This window comes from Halichoeres trimaculatus, unplaced genomic scaffold, assembly GCF_033239565.1.
Source record: "Halichoeres trimaculatus isolate MK-OKI-2021-1 unplaced genomic scaffold, fHalTri1.1 fHalTri1_scaffold_13, whole genome shotgun sequence".
Lineage (NCBI taxonomy): Eukaryota > Metazoa > Chordata > Actinopteri > Labriformes > Labridae > Halichoeres > Halichoeres trimaculatus.
The window spans coordinates 34,649,930-34,668,899 of NW_027437191.1; the positions used below are offsets into that span (position 1 = coordinate 34,649,930).

The 18,970-nt window shown below is 40.0% G+C and overlaps 1 protein-coding gene across 2 annotated transcripts in view; it reads right to left on the reverse strand.

The window, feature by feature from the left end:
- Positions 1–18,970, reverse strand: part of syne1a (spectrin repeat containing, nuclear envelope 1a) — a 220,262-nt gene that overhangs the window by 6,944 nt on the left and 194,348 nt on the right. For both annotated transcript variants that reach the window (XM_074685622.1, XM_074685621.1), the window contains exons 128-143: positions 18,052–18,207; positions 17,679–17,837; positions 16,195–16,361; positions 11,949–12,111; positions 11,275–11,462; positions 11,020–11,170; positions 9,471–9,653; positions 9,241–9,378; positions 8,947–9,138; positions 7,154–7,475; positions 5,415–5,483; positions 4,843–4,973; positions 2,854–2,980; positions 2,548–2,759; positions 1,950–2,156; positions 18–146 (exon numbers count right to left, since the gene is read on the reverse strand). In XM_074685622.1, the coding sequence (XP_074541723.1) occupies positions 18–146; positions 1,950–2,156; positions 2,548–2,759; positions 2,854–2,980; positions 4,843–4,973; positions 5,415–5,483; positions 7,154–7,475; positions 8,947–9,138; positions 9,241–9,378; positions 9,471–9,653; positions 11,020–11,170; positions 11,275–11,462; positions 11,949–12,111; positions 16,195–16,361; positions 17,679–17,837; positions 18,052–18,207 (2,694 nt within the window). The remainder of the gene's footprint in view (positions 1–17; positions 147–1,949; positions 2,157–2,547; positions 2,760–2,853; positions 2,981–4,842; positions 4,974–5,414; positions 5,484–7,153; positions 7,476–8,946; positions 9,139–9,240; positions 9,379–9,470; positions 9,654–11,019; positions 11,171–11,274; positions 11,463–11,948; positions 12,112–16,194; positions 16,362–17,678; positions 17,838–18,051; positions 18,208–18,970) is intronic.

The window sequence follows — 18,970 nt, forward strand, 5'->3', positions numbered from 1 at the left end:
ATGAAATAGAGACGTACTGTCAGAGTTTTGTGATGAGCTCGTAAAGTTTCTCGATCCACTTTGGGAGGAATCGGTACGACCTGGTTCCTCCTGCGGTCGATGTTCTCCAACCAGAGCAGCAGACCGTGGCTCATCTCGTGAAACTCCTGAGAGGAAAGATGAGAAAGTTTAACGTTCATGTTCAGGAAACTAATGAGAGGGCTTCGATCTCTTTTTGGAGATATGACCGAAAGAATCCAGTAAAAAATGACGTCTTCGCCCTTTATTAGGGCCTGAGCTCGACCCCAGGAGCAGCAAGATCCTCCTGAAACCTTGACCAAACTGCTTGTCTTCAATTTCTTAAAAGTCGTAACGAAATGTGTAAGAAAATTCACAGTGAAAAATGTATGAATCCAGAGCTAACATGCTAATACATGCTCCATTGCGCCCCCTACTGACTTAAAACTTTCAGCTACAGGCCTGAATTTTTTGGTGCATACCGTCATGGTTACCCTACAAAAAACTCAGTCTCCCAACCACAGTGAATCCCGAACAGGAAGTTGGGAAATTGGAGTTCAATGTTGTATTTTGACGATTTATAGAGCACGTATTTGGACGAACTTGTCCCACAGTTTTTTTCAGATCATCTTCAAACTTGTTTTGTGTAAACTTCACACATTGATGATTAAAAGCTATGAAAGGATTTTTGGAAACTTAATTGATGTGGCCACAAACAACCGCCAAAGTTAACGATTTTTTGACCGAATGAAAACCTTAAAAGCTCTCAGCTTGAAGTACAGCTCCCCCTACTGTAAGCAGGAAGACATATGTTTTACTCAGTGATTAAAAGCATCGCTGATCAGGTTGTGTCCTGTACTGTAAGGCTGTGTCTATGGCGCTACATCAAACTCTGAAATCGCTCCATGAACTTTTCCATAAAATTTACAATCTGCTTCAAATTTCACACGCACTATCAGAGTCCAGCTCCCAACACACGTATAAGCTCAAAACTCTGCCACTGCAATAGCACCACCCTCTGGAAATGCATAGTAGTGTTTTCTTTATGTATCTGTAATCTGTTTCAAAATTAACTTATTTCATTACAGTCCCACTCTGGACTCATACAAACATGCATTACGGTGAGTGTAAAAGCGCCACCTATTGGTCAAAAGTGATATTTACTCCAATAAACACCTGTACATATGCTTCAAATTGTCAGAATCCTTTGATGATCTCCCATCCACATTACTGAACATTATATATATATATCGAAATCACAGCCACCTAGTGGTAAAAACCATTACTGCAACCTATTCTGGGTTTAAAATTACCCGTGGATGCTTGCTGTAGGGGCATGACCCCATTTAAATTAATGGTGTTACAGCTTAACTCTTACATAACGACAGAGAGGAGTGAGAGAAAAGCAAATAAAAGTAATATCAAAACATCAGTATTTAAATAATTGGCTTCAGGTTTATGCTAATAATATAATTATAATTTTAAAAAAAAAACTAAATTTTTCTTAATTTTTTTTATTTTTTCTATTTTAAACTTTTGCACTATTTTTGCATTTTTTAAAGTTTAGAAATTTCAAAATTTTTGCAAATTTATTGAATTTCAATTTGTTTTCATTAAAAAAAAAATTGTAATTTCAAATTTTGTGAATTTACTTTAAAAAAATTCTTACATTTTTTAGAATTTCCTAGATTTTTAAAATTTTGAAATCTTTTTGCAATTTTTTTTGAAATTCCAAATACTTTTGAAATTAATATCAGTTTTTGAAATTTCAAAATTCAATGACATTTCAGCAAATTTAAATAATAAATTAAATATAACAAACTAAGACATCAGATTTACAGTTTCATAAATTCACTATTCAACTATTCATTTTGTTTTCCACAGAAATCAGTGAGGACTGGTATCCCTGGCCACACTTCCTGGACTCAGTGTGTGTCGTCGTGTTTTGGTACCTGACACTGCATCAGCGCCCTCTGCAGCTCCTCCCTCCAGTCCTCCAGAGAGGCGCCGAGTCGATCCCAGCGAGCGTTCATCTCCTTCAGCCCGTCCCTGAGCTCCCACGCCTCCTCAGAGTCGGGCTCTGATTGGAGGAAGTCTGCGCTGCTCAGGTTGATGGAGAGCACCTCGGACTTGTGGGCGTCCATCCCCTTCAGCAGCTCCTGACGGGAGAAAAACAGAAACAGAAACAGAGATTATTTACAGCGCCACTCGACCAGGAGCAGAGCCAGACTCAGTCTGATGCTGTGAGTGTGTGTGACGTGTTAAATATCCGTTATCAGGCTTCAGAGAGTATTTATAGAAGACCAAACACTTTACAGGCAGCAGCAGCTGGACCATGGACTCCAACACCTTCCTGTGTCTGTGTGTGTGTGTGAGGAAAACTGGAAAGACTTTTAATGGGAAGTAGAGCTTTTTAAATATAATATAAAATAATAAATATAAAATTATGATAAACAAAAAGACAAAAATAAAAACTCAGTCTAATAATCCAAACTCTAAATGTGAGAAAATGAGGAATCCTCTCCTGCAGTTTGACGTCATCACACACACCTTGAGCTTCTTGATCCTCTGCTGGATGGTGTGTATGTCCGTGCTGACCTCCAGCCCCCTCAGCTGACTCAGCTCGGCCTCGGACTGACCCAGCCAGGCCCTCATGGTCTGCAGGTCTGAGATCAGCTGCTGCCACTGCTGCAGGTTCTGTTTGCGTCTGTGCTTCTCGCTCAGAGACTGAGCCTGGATCAGCTCCCAGCGCTCGATCACACCTGCAGGGAGACGGAGGATCAGCTCGGTGTGGGGTTGGGACGAGGGAGGAGCTGTTTCTGTGTGTGTGTGTGTGTGTGTGTGTGTGAGACCGACCTGCGCTCTGAACGTCGGTGCTGGTGGGGTTGATGAGTCCCGGCACGTCGCTCTCGTCCTCAGTCAGCTCGTCCTCTGCTCTCTTCACGGCGTCGATGCTGCCTCGACACTCTCCCATCAGACGCATCTGGAGGAAAATTCATCCACGTGTGTTAATAAACATTCAGATATTTTATGAAACAACCTGCTTCCTGTCATGGAAACAGTTTGGTTGGAGAAAAACCCTGAGGTGTTGGAGAGGCTGTGGGGAGGACCAGTCCCTGTCATATGTTTTGGGACGGTCCCTTAATGAACCCAGACTGACTGGAGATCCAGAGGAGTACAGAGACCATTATTCCAGCTACTCTTCCACTTTCATTTGAGCCAGAAAAAAGTTACTTGTGATGAGACATTATTTTAATCTTGATCCAATTTTTTTAGCAAATTTTTCTTCTTCCATTGGCAGATTTTTTTTGACTCATTACAAACACTCAGACTTCATTTTTGTATATGAATAACTTAAAATCAGACATTTTTCTGGACAGACCAGTTGAATGTGGCTCAAACCCAGTATAATAAAACATTTTTGACTTAAAAAAAGACAAAAACACTTGATAAGATTTCAGTTTTTTCAGTGTAGCTTCCTACAGAGACACCTAAGGTCAAGGACTGGGTTAAAGTGAAGCAAAAAAATCTAAACCATGGAAAAACTGTTGTACTCGCTCAGATAAGAACTGGATCAATTTGAAGAACTTTGGCAAAATTAAACAGAGATCACAAAAAAAAACAAAGTTGTATTTTGTTACAAAACAGGTTAGTTGTCATCCCATTGGTTCACACGTATTGTTATTGTACATTTTATGGTTAATATCATGAGTGTTTAAATAAATATATATATATATATATATATATATATATATATATATATATATATATATATATATATATATATATATATATATATATATATATATATATATATATACACACATACATATATAAAAATATATTAATATGTGTGTATATATATATATATATATATATATATATATATATATACATATATATATATATATATATATATATATATATATATATATATATATATATATATATATATATATATATATATATATATATATATATATATTTAAAATTATTCTCATTATCATTATTTCTGATTTATGATTCTTAAGCCAAGTCTTCTATAAGTAATTTATTCATTTTTTAAAAATTACTTAAAAAAACATCTATTATTTCTCCGTTTACTTTTATTTTGTGTATCACATTTTTTTATTCTGGCCCTCTCGTTAGATTATTATTGATGTTAACTAAAAAGACATTTTGCACAAGGTCTAGAGGGACCATGTGACAGATTTCTAAACTGACAAGAAAAAAAATGTTATTGGATTTTTTTTTTGTTGAGTCATTTGTAATAGTAGTTTCATACATATATATATTTTTTAATTTAAAATGATAAGGATATTTTGTTTCCATTTGATTTACCATGTTTATTAGCCAAATGTTATTTTATCTAATCAATGTTGTGTTTTGGTAAAAAAAAATAAAAATAAAAATAAATAAATAAATAAGTAAAGGAAAAATTGTATCTGAGAAGCACTGAAAAGTGATATAATGACAGCATTTTAATAAAAAAAGAATTAAAAAAAAAGAAAATGTTCAAAAACCTTTTCTTTTCATGATCTCTATGAACAATGTTAAACACAATATGGACAAAAACACTGTTAGCTCATAAAGCCTGATACAAATAGATCATAATTTAAAAAAAAAGATAAAATATAAAATATTAACTTGTAAAAATGACCCAAACTAAAACCTCACAGGTCGTTTAAACAGAAAGTTTAAGGTTGTTTGTAGTTAGCATGCTAACAGTCAGGATAATGTTTGGTTAACCTGTAAGTATGTAATAATAACTCCATCAGGTTTATCCCATACATATTTTACGTTAGTCTGGGACTAAGACTCAGAAAGATCAGGATCAGGACTCACGTAGCCCATGTAGGTGGAGTCCACGTCGGGGCTGGAGCTGTTGGCGGCCTCTCTCTGCTGGAGGTGGAAGCGTCCTGCGTCCAGCGCCTGGTCCAGCTGTCTGAGACTGGCCTCCAGCTGACCTGGCTCACCTGCACAGAGACACCTGCAGCATAAGTAAAGCTGGGGGGGGTAAACATCGCCATGACGACCGTTTTCCTCCTGTTAGCATGCAGCTGCTGCTAAACCCACGCTGTGAGGTCATGCATTAGTCTGAGGAGCTGAACCACGTCAGGAGGAGCAACGCGTTAGAGATGGTGTTAGGGTGAAATGACGTCTGCGCTCCAGCATGCAGCCATGGCGTTTTATAGGGTGGGGCATGCAGGTCTAGAGGAGCGTCCTGGTTTGGGGTTTTAGTTTGGACATGCAGGTCTAGAGGAGCGTCCTGGTTTGGGGTTTTAGTTTAGACATGCAGGTCTAGAGGAGCACCCTGGTCCGGGGTTTTAGTTCAGACATGCAGGTCTAGAGGAGCGTCCTGGTTTCGGGGTTTTAGTTTGGACCTGTTTCATGCTGTAACACCCTGATTTTCCTACCAGACGAGGATTTCAGCGTGCTCTCAGTCAGTTTTATGTAGGCCTCTGGACTCTCTGGGATAACTACGTCTGGGGAGAGACACAAAAACACTTTGAGATGTCAGGGTCCAACAGGGTCCAACCAGAGCCGGTTTTCAGTAAGACCAAAGTCCTGATGCCAGACCTGGATCTTCAGATCTACTTTTTCTACTGACAGAAAATGCAAACTGATTCCTAAAAGTTAAATTAATTCAGAAATGAAAATGTGTCAGTGGTTCCCAACCTGTGGGTTGCGACCCACCAGAGGGCCACGAGGGTATCACCAGTGGGCCGCCAAGTCATTTAAAAAATAGTTTGATTTTTAATTATTATTCAATTATTAGGGATGCACTGATATTGATCCTGGTATCTAAGTGTAACATTCTGTTTTATCTGGTTTCTTACTGATACTTAATTGGTTATTTATTTTGTAAACTTAATACTTATTTTATTCTATGTCCCTATTCATCTTATTTCCACCTACTGTACTGTGTAAAGAGCAATGGTAATACAACATTTTCACCTGGGATTAATTAGGCACTCCCGATTCCTGATCCTGAGTCCTGGTCCTGGTGTCCCTCAAAGCTGGATCAGTATTGATGGGAATGACCCAGGTAACCAGATCTATACCTGTTGTTACCTGCGCTCTCAGCTCCCTGATTTGAAACATTTCCTCTGATTCACTTTCTTTGTTTTTTGCTGCATCACCAGTCTAAAGGGTGTAAAATTTTACAACTGAAAAGTAGCTTCTGTTCATTCTGAAGCTTGGTTTTGCTGCTAAATATTTAAATATTTTATATTTAAATAAATATTAACTCCAGTTATTCCATACTAATTTTTGCCTTTTATCCAAAACATTACCAGACTGATCCCACAGTGAGTATGCAGGTTATTATCTGACACTGGTATCAGACTGGTATCAGAATTGGTTTTGGAAAAGTTGGATGCATCTCTTGCAATAATATAACAATTAAAAATATAAAAGAAATAATGTTCTAAATGTTAAAACTCAGTTAAGTTTAAAAGAAAATCAAAAATGATCAAATTTTCTTTTTATTTTACTTTTCCTCTTTTTTTTTCAGAGATAATTTAATCTTTAATTTAAAAAACTGCTTAGAGAATAAAGGCATTGTACGGACTCCGTATTGATGTGGACAATTTTTGAGACTTTAAAGTGGGCCCTGAGTTGAGAAAGGTTGGAACCACCATGTTAAGACGGATATATATTACAGGAGGAACAATGGGGCTGGTTTTTGTCCTAATCTGCCCCCTAGTGGTCAAAGCCAACAAAGACCGGATGGTTTTGTCTGATTGAGAGATCATAGATTATGAACATGTTTAATATTTGGGACTGTAAATCCTGTAGTGTGTGGTTTACTCTGAGGGGAGCTGAGCATGCTCAGTGTGTGATGTCACGAGTTCTGGAGCAGAGCCAATCAGGAAGGTGACTCAGCGGACTGACCAATGAGGGCTTTTTCCTTTATTGTTTTTCTTTTTGAGTGTTTTTTTTTCAATTAAAGAGGCTGAAAACAACCGTCAGTGCTTCTTCCTGTTCGTCTGTCACGTTTGTTTACGCTGAAATCACGTTTTAAGATAAACCACAGAATCAACGCCGCTGCTGTTTGAAGAACTAAACACAAAGTTCCTGAGAACTTCCTGTAACGTCACCAAACCCAGGTATCAAAAAGCGATGTGTCTGTATGAAGACGTCCTGCTCTGACCTGACAGCGCTGCAGCAGCCGTCCTCAGGTACTCCTCCTCCTCCTCCTCCTCCTCCTGCACTCGTCTCCTCTCCCGGCGTCCCCCGGGGCTCTCCAGGTCTCTGCTCAGGTCGTAGTCGTGGTCCCACTCTAAGGGGATGGAGTCTACACTGGCTGGGGTGTCGCGCCCCGAGCGGTCGGCCCGGGCGAGGGCGGCCGTACCTGAAGCCGGGCGGCTGGAAGGTCGAGGGAGAGCGGGGTCGCCCCACTGCAGCTCGGAGAGGTCGGCGCCCTCCTCCATGTCCAGCTCTCTGTCCGAGCCGTCGAGCTCGTCGTCGGCCAGCTGAGGGAGACAACGGAGAGGAGTTAGAGAAGGAAACGTGGAGATATGAGGGGTGCAACTCAGTTTGTGAGGTGGTGTGAGGTCAGCAGGTGTCACCAGCAGGTGTCACTGTGAAACTATGTCAGACACATGTTCACACCGCGGCAAGGGACGACAGCTGTGAGCTGTTAACTGAGAACACAGACCACTTGTTTCCTTTCTTACAGCAAACACAGGAACAAACACATGAAACCCCAATGTTTAAACCAAGGGTCTTCAACCTATTATTTTTTTTTAATTTTCTAACAGAGGGTATTGATGGTTAAAGACACTGACACTAAAAAAAAATTCCTGCGTTAACATTTTGTTGAACTGAATCTTCATCCCATGTCTCAATAAAGCTTTTAATTTTTTAATTTTTATTTTTTGCAAATTTTCAATTTTCAATTTTCTGGAATGTTTCCAAATTGTTTGAAAAACTACAATTTTTAAAAAATATTTTTGCAAATTTTTGAAATTTTTGTGAATTTCATTTTTTTAGATTTCTGAATTTTTTTTTGCATATTATTTAAATTAAATGATTTTTTATAGCAAATTTTTGATATCTTAAGAATGTTCTATAAATTTAGCAAAACTTTGAATTTACAAGTCTTATTTTTCTTTTGATTTATAAAATTTTTGTGAATTTCATTTTTTTTTGGATTTCTGAATTTTTTTGCACATTATTTAAATTAAACAATTTTGTTTCAAAAAATAGCAAATCTTTGATATCTTAAGAATGTTCTATAACTTTTGCAAAACTTTAAAATTATAATATTTTTTTCTAAATTAATGAAATTCTGGCAATTTTTTAAAATTTTAAATTTTGCAAATTAATTTAATTTACATTACAAATTGATTATTTTTTTCGGGCATTAAATTGCAAAAAAAAATAAAAAATAAAAAATTGAGACATCTCGTACAATTTTATAAACACAAAAACCCATTGTTTAGATAATTATTCACTTTATTCAGACTTTTCACTTTTTTATGCAAAATTTGCAAATCTTGGATATAAGAATTTTCTGGTAATTTTGAAAAACTTTGAAATTCTAATTCTATTTTTTTTTTTTAATTTATGAAAATTTAGCAATTTTTTTTGTTTAAATTTTGCAGATTTATCCTATCTATATTACAAATTGATGATTTTTTCTAAAACAATTGCAATATTATCCAAAAATTACAAATGAGACATCTCGTACAATTTTATAAACACAAAAAACCCATTGTTTAGATACTTATTCACTTTATTTAGAACTTTACTTTGTTTAAAATTTAATACAGTTTCTGGTCTTTATAGTGAAGAAAAACTAGATTTTGTTTCTCCTGAACAACTTTGATCCAACTGAGCTGAGGCTAACAGCTCCTTTGAAAGTTAAGGTAGCAGACCCCTGGGTTAAGCTGACTGCGTGTGTGTGCGTGTGTGTGTGTGTGTGTGTGTGTGTGAACTCACAGGCAGTCGTGTGAGTTTCTTGTAGTATCTGTCGACTCGTCCAAACACCTCCTGACAGTATCTCTGCAGCTCCTCCAGCTCCTCCTCGATGACGGCGGCGTCCAGAGGTTCGCTCTTCTCGATCAGAGCTTCGCCCTGTCTGAACACCAGCTCGATCTTCCCCGTGTTCAGGTAGATCTCCTGCTGGAACGCCTGAAACACACACACACACGTTTTGTTTTTCATTGACTGATTTGCTCATAGACAGATTCGTCTCTTGTGAAAGAAAAGCGGCGTGCGCGGCGTCCGTCTCACCCTGAGCTGTTTGATCTTGGCCTGAACGTCACACTCGGAGAAGTGCTCGATGTTGGTCAGCTGGAGGTCCATCTCCGTCAGCCACACCAGGATGCTGTCCCGCGCCGTCTCAAACTCCTCTCGCTGTCCGATGAAGTGCTGCGGGACAAACAGAGGGCGCCATGCTTCACGGTTTCTGTCTTTATCTCTAAATTATTTCTTTTTACCCGAAGCATCTCTGGTTGTTTTACCTTGAGCCTGCGTAGGATGGCTGCCACCCTCTTCTGCAAGTTATCCCAGCGCTTGTTCCCATCATGCACCATTTCTCGTAGTCTGCAGGAGGAGTCGGTGCGGTTCTCTCGGGCCAGACGGCGGTACTGTTTGTTGATGAGCTCGAGCTGGGTCAGACACTCCTGGACCTGGCGCTGGAAGGCCTGAGGCAGAAAATAAACACGACTCAAATTGATTAATGGATATTTACTACAGGTAGAAAACAAAGGTTTAGTTAGGTATCCATTTTTTAAATTATTATTATTATCATTATTAGTTTGTTTCTCTTTCTCTGTTGTTTCTTATTTGACTCTTCTTCTCTTTCTCTTAAGTTTTATTTTATTTCAATTTATATATTTAATTAGCTTGTTTGTATTGAAGATATTAAAAACTTAAGAAAAAAGGAAGAAGATCTTGTTGGAAAAAAATTACTGAATTTTTTTAACAGATCCATCAATTTTACCTCTGTTTACTTTGAATAATTAAAAAACATGCATCTTTGTGTGTTGTATTGTAATTTTTATTTTCATTTTTTGATTGTTTTATTTATTTGTGTATTTATTTATCCACTCTTTTATTTATTTATTTGTCAACATATATATTTATTTATCAATTTATTTATCTTTCTATCTATTTATTTATTTATTTATAGATTTATGTATCTATAAAATTATTTCTTTATCTATCAATTTATATATTTATCTTTCTATTTACTCATTTATTATGTATTTATCAACTTATATATCTATTTATCAATTTATTTATTTATCTTCCTATCTTTCTATTTGTTTAGTTATTTAGTTATTTATTTATGTTTTTATTTATCTACTCATTTATTTTTTATCCATTTTACTCTTTATTTATTTATTTATATTTATTTATGTATTTATAAAATTATTTATTTATCTTTCAATTCATATATTTATCTTTCTATTTATTTATTCATTTATTTATTTATTGTCACAAAGCTGGGGGACGCATATTTTTTGATACCATATCACTTACAAAAAATGTAAAATTTTTTACTTGCATTGAATTTAAAAGATTTGTATTGAATGTCAAAACATAATGACGATAAAAGGTTTTTAAAAATATAAAGATTAAAAAATGTTAATACAACTTTTTTTTTCCTGCACAAGAAAGAAAAAATAAATTAGACACAAACTGATGAATAAATATTTACTACATGTAATATGTCTCTAATGTTTTCAGTGTTGGACTAAAACCCTCTCCAGGCACAGACTCAGCAGATCTCTGTGGTCCAGTCTCAGACTCAGTCTGCAGGAATGAGCACGTGCACAGAGACCGACAGCAGCAGCTGTGCAGCCGAGCTTTCAGCAACACGACACCGTTTTTCTTCCCTCTGTGTTTGTGTATCGTGCAGTGACACTTTCTGTTCACAGAGTTATTCAGTGTAATGTCTGAAGAGGAGAAATATCTGCCTCTGTGGGGATTTTTGCACTTTCCAGCTGACGTGCACACAGTGTTTAATGTTTTAGTTCATATTTTGAGTAAAAAAGTCAAACACACCTCAAACTTCTTCAGCTCCTCCTTAGCGACCGTGTAGAGCACCCCGGAGGAGTTGGGCAGAGCTGCTGTTCTTTCTGAGGTCTTCAGCCAATCCTCAAACCTGGAGAAATCATCCAGAAACTTCTGCCACAGCCTCCAGGTCTCCTCGATCCTGCAGGGAGAAACCAGGCGTCAGCGTCAGATTCATATCGTTAAAGACTTTGATCGTGGTTATTGTGAAACAATGATCTGCAGAGTCTGGTCTGAGGCACTGACTTCAGCCTCCGCTCCATGGACATGGCGCAGATGTTCCTCCAGCGCCGGTCCAGCCCTCGCGTGGCCTGCTGGATGGAGTCGCACTCCGTCTCCGTGGAGCAGGCGTCGCAGTCGTGCAGGAGGACTTCGCACAGGTTCAGCACAGACGCCACGCCGGTGCTGTGTTTCTCTATGTCCCGCTGCAGATCCTGCAAACACACGTCAGGAAAACAGGGTTCAGCTCTCTGTGTTTGTGTATGTGCTTTACTTTAATGTTCCTGTGATTACGAAGACTTTAAATGAAGCTGGAGCAGCTCATGTGTCGGCTCGCTGCGTCTCTGGAGAGGAAGGGGGTCAGTGAGGTCTGACAGTCCAGCTTTAGAGCTCACTGAGGCCCTGGCAGCAGGACGGACACTGATACTGTCAGTGAGCTTTAAACAGACCGCTGCAGATGAACGTGTGAGTCATGCTGTCATTTTCCTCATTTTCCTCATTTCCTCATTTCCTCACCGGCTAATCTGAGTCACACTGTTCCAGCTCGATTTTACAGAAAAAACGCCTGAATACTTTTCTTTAGTCTGAGCAACAGAGGAGGATGGTGTGTGTGTGTGTGTGTGTGTGTGTGTGTGTGTGTGTGTGTGTGTGTGTGTGTGTGTGTGTGTGTGTGTGTGTGTGTGTGTGTGTGTCCCTCTCACCTGCTGCTGGTTGAGCTTCCTCTGGATCTCCAGGTCGTCACAGGTGTCGTAGACGATGGGTCTGGAGAGCTCGGTCTCGATGTGAGCCAGCCACGACCGCAGGCTGCTCATGTTTTTATCCAGCTGCTGCACGGCCACCAGCGTCTCCCTCAGCTTCTTCACCCTGAGGGAGAAACAGGGTCAAAGAGAGAAACAGGGTCAGAAAGAAACAGGGTCAGAGAAAAACAGGGTCAGAGAGGAGCAGGGTCAGAGAACAGCAGGGTCAGAGAGAAAAAAAGGTCAGAGAGAAACAGGGTTAAAGAGCAATAGGGTCCGAGAATAACAGGGTCAGAGAGAAACAGGGTCAGAGAGGGTCAGGGTCAGAGAGGAGCAGTTTCAAAAAGAAACAGGGTCAGAGAATAACAGGGTCAGAGAGGAGCAGGGTCAAAAAGAGGAGAAACAGGGTCAGAAACAAATGGGGTCAGAAAGAAGCAGGGTCAAATAAAGAGGCGAAACAGGGTCAGAGAATAATAGGGTCAGAAAGAAGCAGGGTCAAAAAGGAGAAACAGGGTCAGAGAGCAGCAGGGTCAGAGAGAAGTGGGGTCAAATAAAAGAGGAGAAACAGGGTCAGAGAGAATAAAGGTCGGAGAGAGGAGAATCCGGGTTACACAGCGGAGAAACAGGGTCATATGGCGGCACAAGGTCAAAAAGAAACAGGGTCAAAGAGGAGCATGGTCAGAGAGAATCAGGGTCATAGAAGAGCAGGGTCAGAGAGAATCAGGGTCAGAGAGAATCAGGGTCATAGAGGAGCAGACATGGATCAAATATCTGATATTTGAGTAAAATACCAAAAGCAGAGGAGCAACACGAGAACGAGGAGCCTTGTTTGATTTCACATGTTTCTGGCAGGAAGTGAGGAGCCCTCGCTCCACTCGACACAACAACTGTGATCCTTTCTGAGCTGCAGACATTTCCAACCCTCAGCAGAGCGTCATCGACATGTGAAGCATGTTTAAATCAGCTCAAATAAATCAGTCTCTGACCAACTCCCTGCTCTGCAAAACAACTGTCCCCGTCTCTCCACAGACCTGAGAGGAAAGGAGGAGGAGGAGGAGTCGGCTTCATGCAACATAAACAAACTTTAAACCCAGTGTGTGCTGCTGTGTGCTCCACCTGAACATGTCTGTAACTGAGAGGATGTTTTTTTATGATGACAGAGATGAAGAGTGACGAGAAATGTGGGAATTAGAGAGAAGGGAAAGACTTATTAAAGGCTGAATCCAGGAGTCAAACCAGCAACCAGCCTCTGTGTGGGCTGCTATCAGCTATCAGATTTCAGCAGCTTTGCTTCAGAGCCGGACACTTCCTGCACGCTCCAGCCCGTAACCTGCAGAGCTCAGTGTGGCGCCTGCTGAGTGTTGATTGGCGGTAGATTTAAAACCGGAGAAGACCGATCGATTTGTCTTTTTGCAAATTAAATCCAGGGAGTTAAACTTTCATTCTGCATTTCCGACACGTCTTAGAGCGCGTCTGTCTCCTTCCTCTGATGTGTTTACAGAAATCCAGAATAAAGAGTCAACAACACAACAACCATGATGTTTCTGTATTTAGAAAAATATGAGTAACATTTTCTTTTTTAAAAATTTTTTTTTTGCATTTTTTAGCAACTTATTTAGCGAGTCTAGTCTTAAGTCCATACATTTAATCAAAGTTTGGATGTAAAAATGTAAAGATACGCTCTGGCACACTTGGTGAAGAAGGTCACAAAGGGTCAAAATCAAACAGCGAATCATTAAAATATGAGGACACTCGCTCTGACTGGTTTCACAGCTTCATTACTTTAGTTAAAGCTCTTTCCACGTCTGTCACAGAGAGATTCAGCCACACCAACACCACCATCTTCACTACAGCAGACTCTTTGTTGTGTCTCCACCTCAAACTGGAAAAACTGATCATTAAAACAACAATTAAGACTGAGAGTGACACTCCAGTTCAACCAGATCTGCCCCATGAAGACAGAGAAACCTGCACAGGGAGGTTAAACTCTGTAAATATTATAATCTGACACAGAGAAGCATTAAACTATGATAAACAGCGTGTTAGGCTGGAGTTACTGAGCTCTGTTCTCGTCTCTTTAACGATCTCAAAGATAAATGAACGAGTCGTCCTGCCTGGTCACATCGCAGTCACACTCTGGCAGATCCTCGCTCGGGCATCCCGCCATCTCGTCCGTCCCTAAATCCAAAACCATGAGGAGCAGAAATCCTGGGAACAACAGGAAGCGTGACGGTGTGGATCCAAACACTCCTCCACTCGGTCTGAGAGCTCCACATGGGACTTTCTCTGACCCGTCTGAGGGAGGGGGGGCACAGCTGTGACTTATCAACTGCTGCTGTCCAAGGTCAGAAAAGAGAGCAGCCCAAACAGGCGTGAGTGTGTGTGTGTGTGTGTGTGTGTGTGTGTGTGTGTGTGTGTGTGTGTGTGTGTGTGAGTGACAAGTGCTGCTGTTTCTAAATAGGGACTTACAGTCAGAGGCATGTGCTGCAGAGCTGGCCTGCGCTGGACACACACACACACACACACACACACACACACACACACACACACACACACACACACACACACACACACACACACACACACACACACACACACACACACACACACACACACTCTGAAACTCTGAACAGAGCCGTACAGGAGGAAAATAATGAATTAAAGAAAATAATAATCTATCAAACGCCTCAGCCTGACGTTTCCTGCTCCCTGTGAAGGAGCTGGACTCTGTCTCTGGTTGTTTTGGGTAAAGGACGGATACAGAGACAAAGGGAGCAGCCGTCAGTGAGGGGTCAGAAACCGTCCTTCCCGTTTTGGTCCCAGAGGAAAGCGGTCTGACCGAGGGGGGGCAGCCCGAGTCAAGAGTCAAAGTTTAGGTCAGGTAACTTTCACTAAACACACAGGAGGAAGGGTCTATGCTCATGTTTATTATTAAAATATTTAACATCCTTTTTTTATTCAATTTTCTTTAAATTTTTTAAGTATTGTTTTATATTTTTTTCCATTTTAATTCAACTTTTATTTTTTTATCGTTTTTTATTTTAATTTAATTTCAATTTTTTTTTTTTTTGGGGGGGGGGGGGCACATTAGATTTTTTTATCTTATTTAATTTTTCTACATATATTCTAAGTATTCTAAAACATTTGCCCGAGCAGCTTGTATGGTAAACATCTTTTCTTGTTCTTGGTTTATTATTTGATTTATTTTCCATTCATCTTGACATCCTTGCTAGGATATTTTTATTTATTAATATATTTATATATTTTTAAATAAATAATCCAACTCTATTTTTATATCTATTTATTTTTATTACTTTATTTATTTTATTATCATCATTATTATTATTGTTATCACATTATTATCATTATTATACATTATTTTTTGCTTTTTTTCATTCAATTTTGTTAGCTTATCACTAATTTATTTATTTTATTCACTTATAAATATTTTTTCAGTGTTTTTTTTTCACTCATGTATACAATTGTAAGCCACTAGGTTATATGGTCATGTATATTTAACCATGCTCCTTTTTTTAAATGAACTTTTCTCATTTCTCCTCCCTTTGTTTCTTCATTCATTTTTGTACTGGTTGCTTTTCAGTTTAATAAACCTGCTTAATTATTTTTGTTAGCTACATTATTTTCTACTGCCAGGATGCACATATTCACAGTAATAAATAGAAAAACCTTTGTTGTCGCGGAGTCAAAAATTAAATAGAGTGTGGAGAAAAGAAAATATAAAATGGACGTGTTAAAAGCCGCTTTGAGTGAGTTTTACAGTGTTTTAGCTTCAGCACAAGCCTGGTTCTCACATCGCTGAGAGAGGAGTCCAGAGTGGGAGACAAAGACCAAACAAGAGGGGGGAGGAGGGGTGAGGAAGAATGTGGACTCTTCCTGCTTGGCTTCAGTCCTCTGAGTGTGTGTCCCACTGACACCAGTGAGGAGCTCAGGAAATGCCTCAGCAGGACTGTGGGAGGATGAATTCCTGTCACGTGTGTTGGAGCGCTGTAAGGGTTACCACGGCAACAGACCACGGCTGAAGACATGTTGTTTTCTTACAGTGGGAAACCACCAAACTTTATGGTGTGACAAACAAACCTGTGGCCCACCCAGGCCTCCACCTGTCCCCTAGGGAGCACTCTCCTGTCCCTTAAGGAGCACCCACCTGTCCCTCAGGAAGCCCCCACCTGTCCCCCCAGTAAGCACCCACCTGGCAGCGATGAGGTCCAGCAGGTGTTGCCAGCGCTCGCTGACCTTGCTGAGCTTGTGCTGGATCTCGGCGGCCTTGCTGTCCTGGCTGGCCCTGGCCAGGCGGTCGCCCATCACCTGCAGCTGCTGCTTGTTCTCCTGAGCCACGCTGATCTCCTCCTGGTAGTCCTGGAGGACAGAGGGACGCCAAACGGGTCAGCTAATGTCGCTCTAAGATTTAAACCAGTCAGGGTTTGTTTCTGGTTTATTTTAATCACAAAAGTGACAAGAAAACTATTTTAAATTAGCCCTGAAAAAAACCTTTAGGAGTCCACAACAATAAAAAAAGGTATCAGAGTTGGACTTACAGCTGGAAAAAAAACAGTCGCCATACGATGGAGACCTCCACCCTCACTTTCCTTCCCAGCGTGAGGTTTGATGTGTTGGGACTTTGTTTATTTGGAGTTATCAACAGTTAGAGTCCAAGGAACCAAAGGCTCTGATATAAAGGTTTGGTACTCCTGACGACCCTCTGAGGACTTCAGGTCTAACTGGAGCTACTGGAGTCTGGATCCAGGGAATGGTTGGATTTCATATGGGGAAGAGTTTTTTTGTTTTTTTTTTAAATTGGTTATATGTTGTTTTTTTTTTAAATTTGTTTTATTTATTTATTTATGTCTTTTTGTGTTGCTGTCTGTATTATTATGTTGTTATGTTACGTTATTACATTGTATTATATTTTCATTATTTTTTTATAATTTTATTATTTTATTTCCTTTTACTTTTTTTTATATATTTTATTTTAACCGCTTATAATATGTGTGCAAAAAAAGGTATGATACATAAATATAAAAAATAGAATACCGAATATATATATATATATATATATATATATATATATATATATATATATATATATATATATATATATATATATATATATATTCGGTATTCTATTTTTTATATTGGACACATACATATCTATAACTGTTTATAGGAAAAAAACGAAATAAAATTGACCAAAAAAAAACCAACAAGAAACTGACAACAAAAGGTACAATCAGGATGTTTCAGTTAACCCCCTTAACAATTATAAAAATAGAGTGTTTTTTGCATTCTTACAGTTGTTAATGGAGTGGAGATTATACATTTGAAAATAGTTTCACACAATAGTTAAAACTAACTTATATTATATATATCTATATACATGAAAAGTTCATCCCCTGACTAATATATTGTGACACAGTGGATCTGATATGATCAGTGGTTTGTGTAGAACATGAATCAATAATGAGATTCAAACATTTCAGCTTCATCAGGACCTGACAGGGTCTGACACAAATCTGCCTCAACAGGCATCAAGAGGTTAAAACCCTCACGGCTCCACTCAGAGCTACGATTCAGGTTTTACCTGAGAGCACTTCTGCTGACACGTGTGTGTGTGTGTGTGTGTGTGTGTGTGTGTGTGTGTGTGTGTGTGTGTGTGTGTGTGTGCTGTGGACTGACCTTGCGCAGCTTCTCGATCATCTCTTCAATGCTGATGTCTCCGTTCTGAGAGACCTTGCTCTCCATCTGCGTCAGCCATTCACACAGCTCCTTGTTCTTCTCGTTGAACACCGCCCACTCATTCAGCTTCTCACTCACCTGCTGCCGGCGCAGGGACAGCTGGGGGGACGGAGGGATGGAGGAGATGGAGGAGACGGAGGATAGAAACAGAGGAGGGCAGAGGTGAGAAGAAGAAAATGCACAAACTTGTTTCAGTCATGCTAATCCAGGCTAATATCCCTCTCTTTAAAATCCTCTCATCATCTTTATAAAAATCTGTTTTCAGAGACACAGAGGAGAAAACGCTGGGCCCACGCGTCCTGAGCGTCTGTACCTGGTGGCAGACCTCCTCCCACTGTCGCTGAAGCAGCTGGAGCCGCTCCTGCAGGACTGTGATGTCATCAGCACTGACCACGCCTTCCAAGGAGTCCCTCAGCAGGAACAAGGAAGTGAGGTCATCTGTCCAGCTTTCCACGCTGCTCTCCAACTCCTGCATCCACAGGACATGACACAAGATGACGTCTCAAACACACACGGGAGGAATCATCACAGCTGTGTTAGCTACGATCCACTTAGAGCCGGGCAGAGATCCTGTGTTTGCCCACGATAAACAGAGACCGGAGCAGGAAGAGACCGAAGCAGGAAAAAACACAGAGCAGGACGACAGCTCACACACACCACATGTCGTAAAAAAACACCAGATTCTTCCTGATTCGCTGAAACATCCTCGTCAGTCAAGGTCAAAGGCGAAACGAGGTAACAGACTCATCCAACCTGACGTCTCCTCCTTCTCCTCCGTCACCGTGACGATTCTGCTGCAGCGTTATCATTCATGGACCCAGAACGTCTCCATTACGCAACACACACACACACTGACACACACACACTCACACTCACAATAGGAAGCGCACACATCTCTACACCCCCACTGCAAACACGGATGCTCTCCCTCCTTCCTCGTCGCTCATGCGCACGCTCCCTCCTGTCCTGTCTCCATCTCTCCTCCCCTCCTCCCTCCTCCTCTCCTCAGCTGATGCTCGCTGTGTGCTCCCTCCTCCTCCTCCTCCTCCTCCTCCTCCTCCTCCTCCTCCTCCTCCTCCTCCCTTGAGGAAGACGTGTCATGCATGAAGCATGAGCGTGAAGGTCCAGCAGTGAAAACAAACAGCAGATTAATTTAATCTGAGACTTTAAATTTCCTGTAAGAGCTAATCTGCTATCATGTAGCATGATCCAAGCCTGGAGCAGTTTGATGA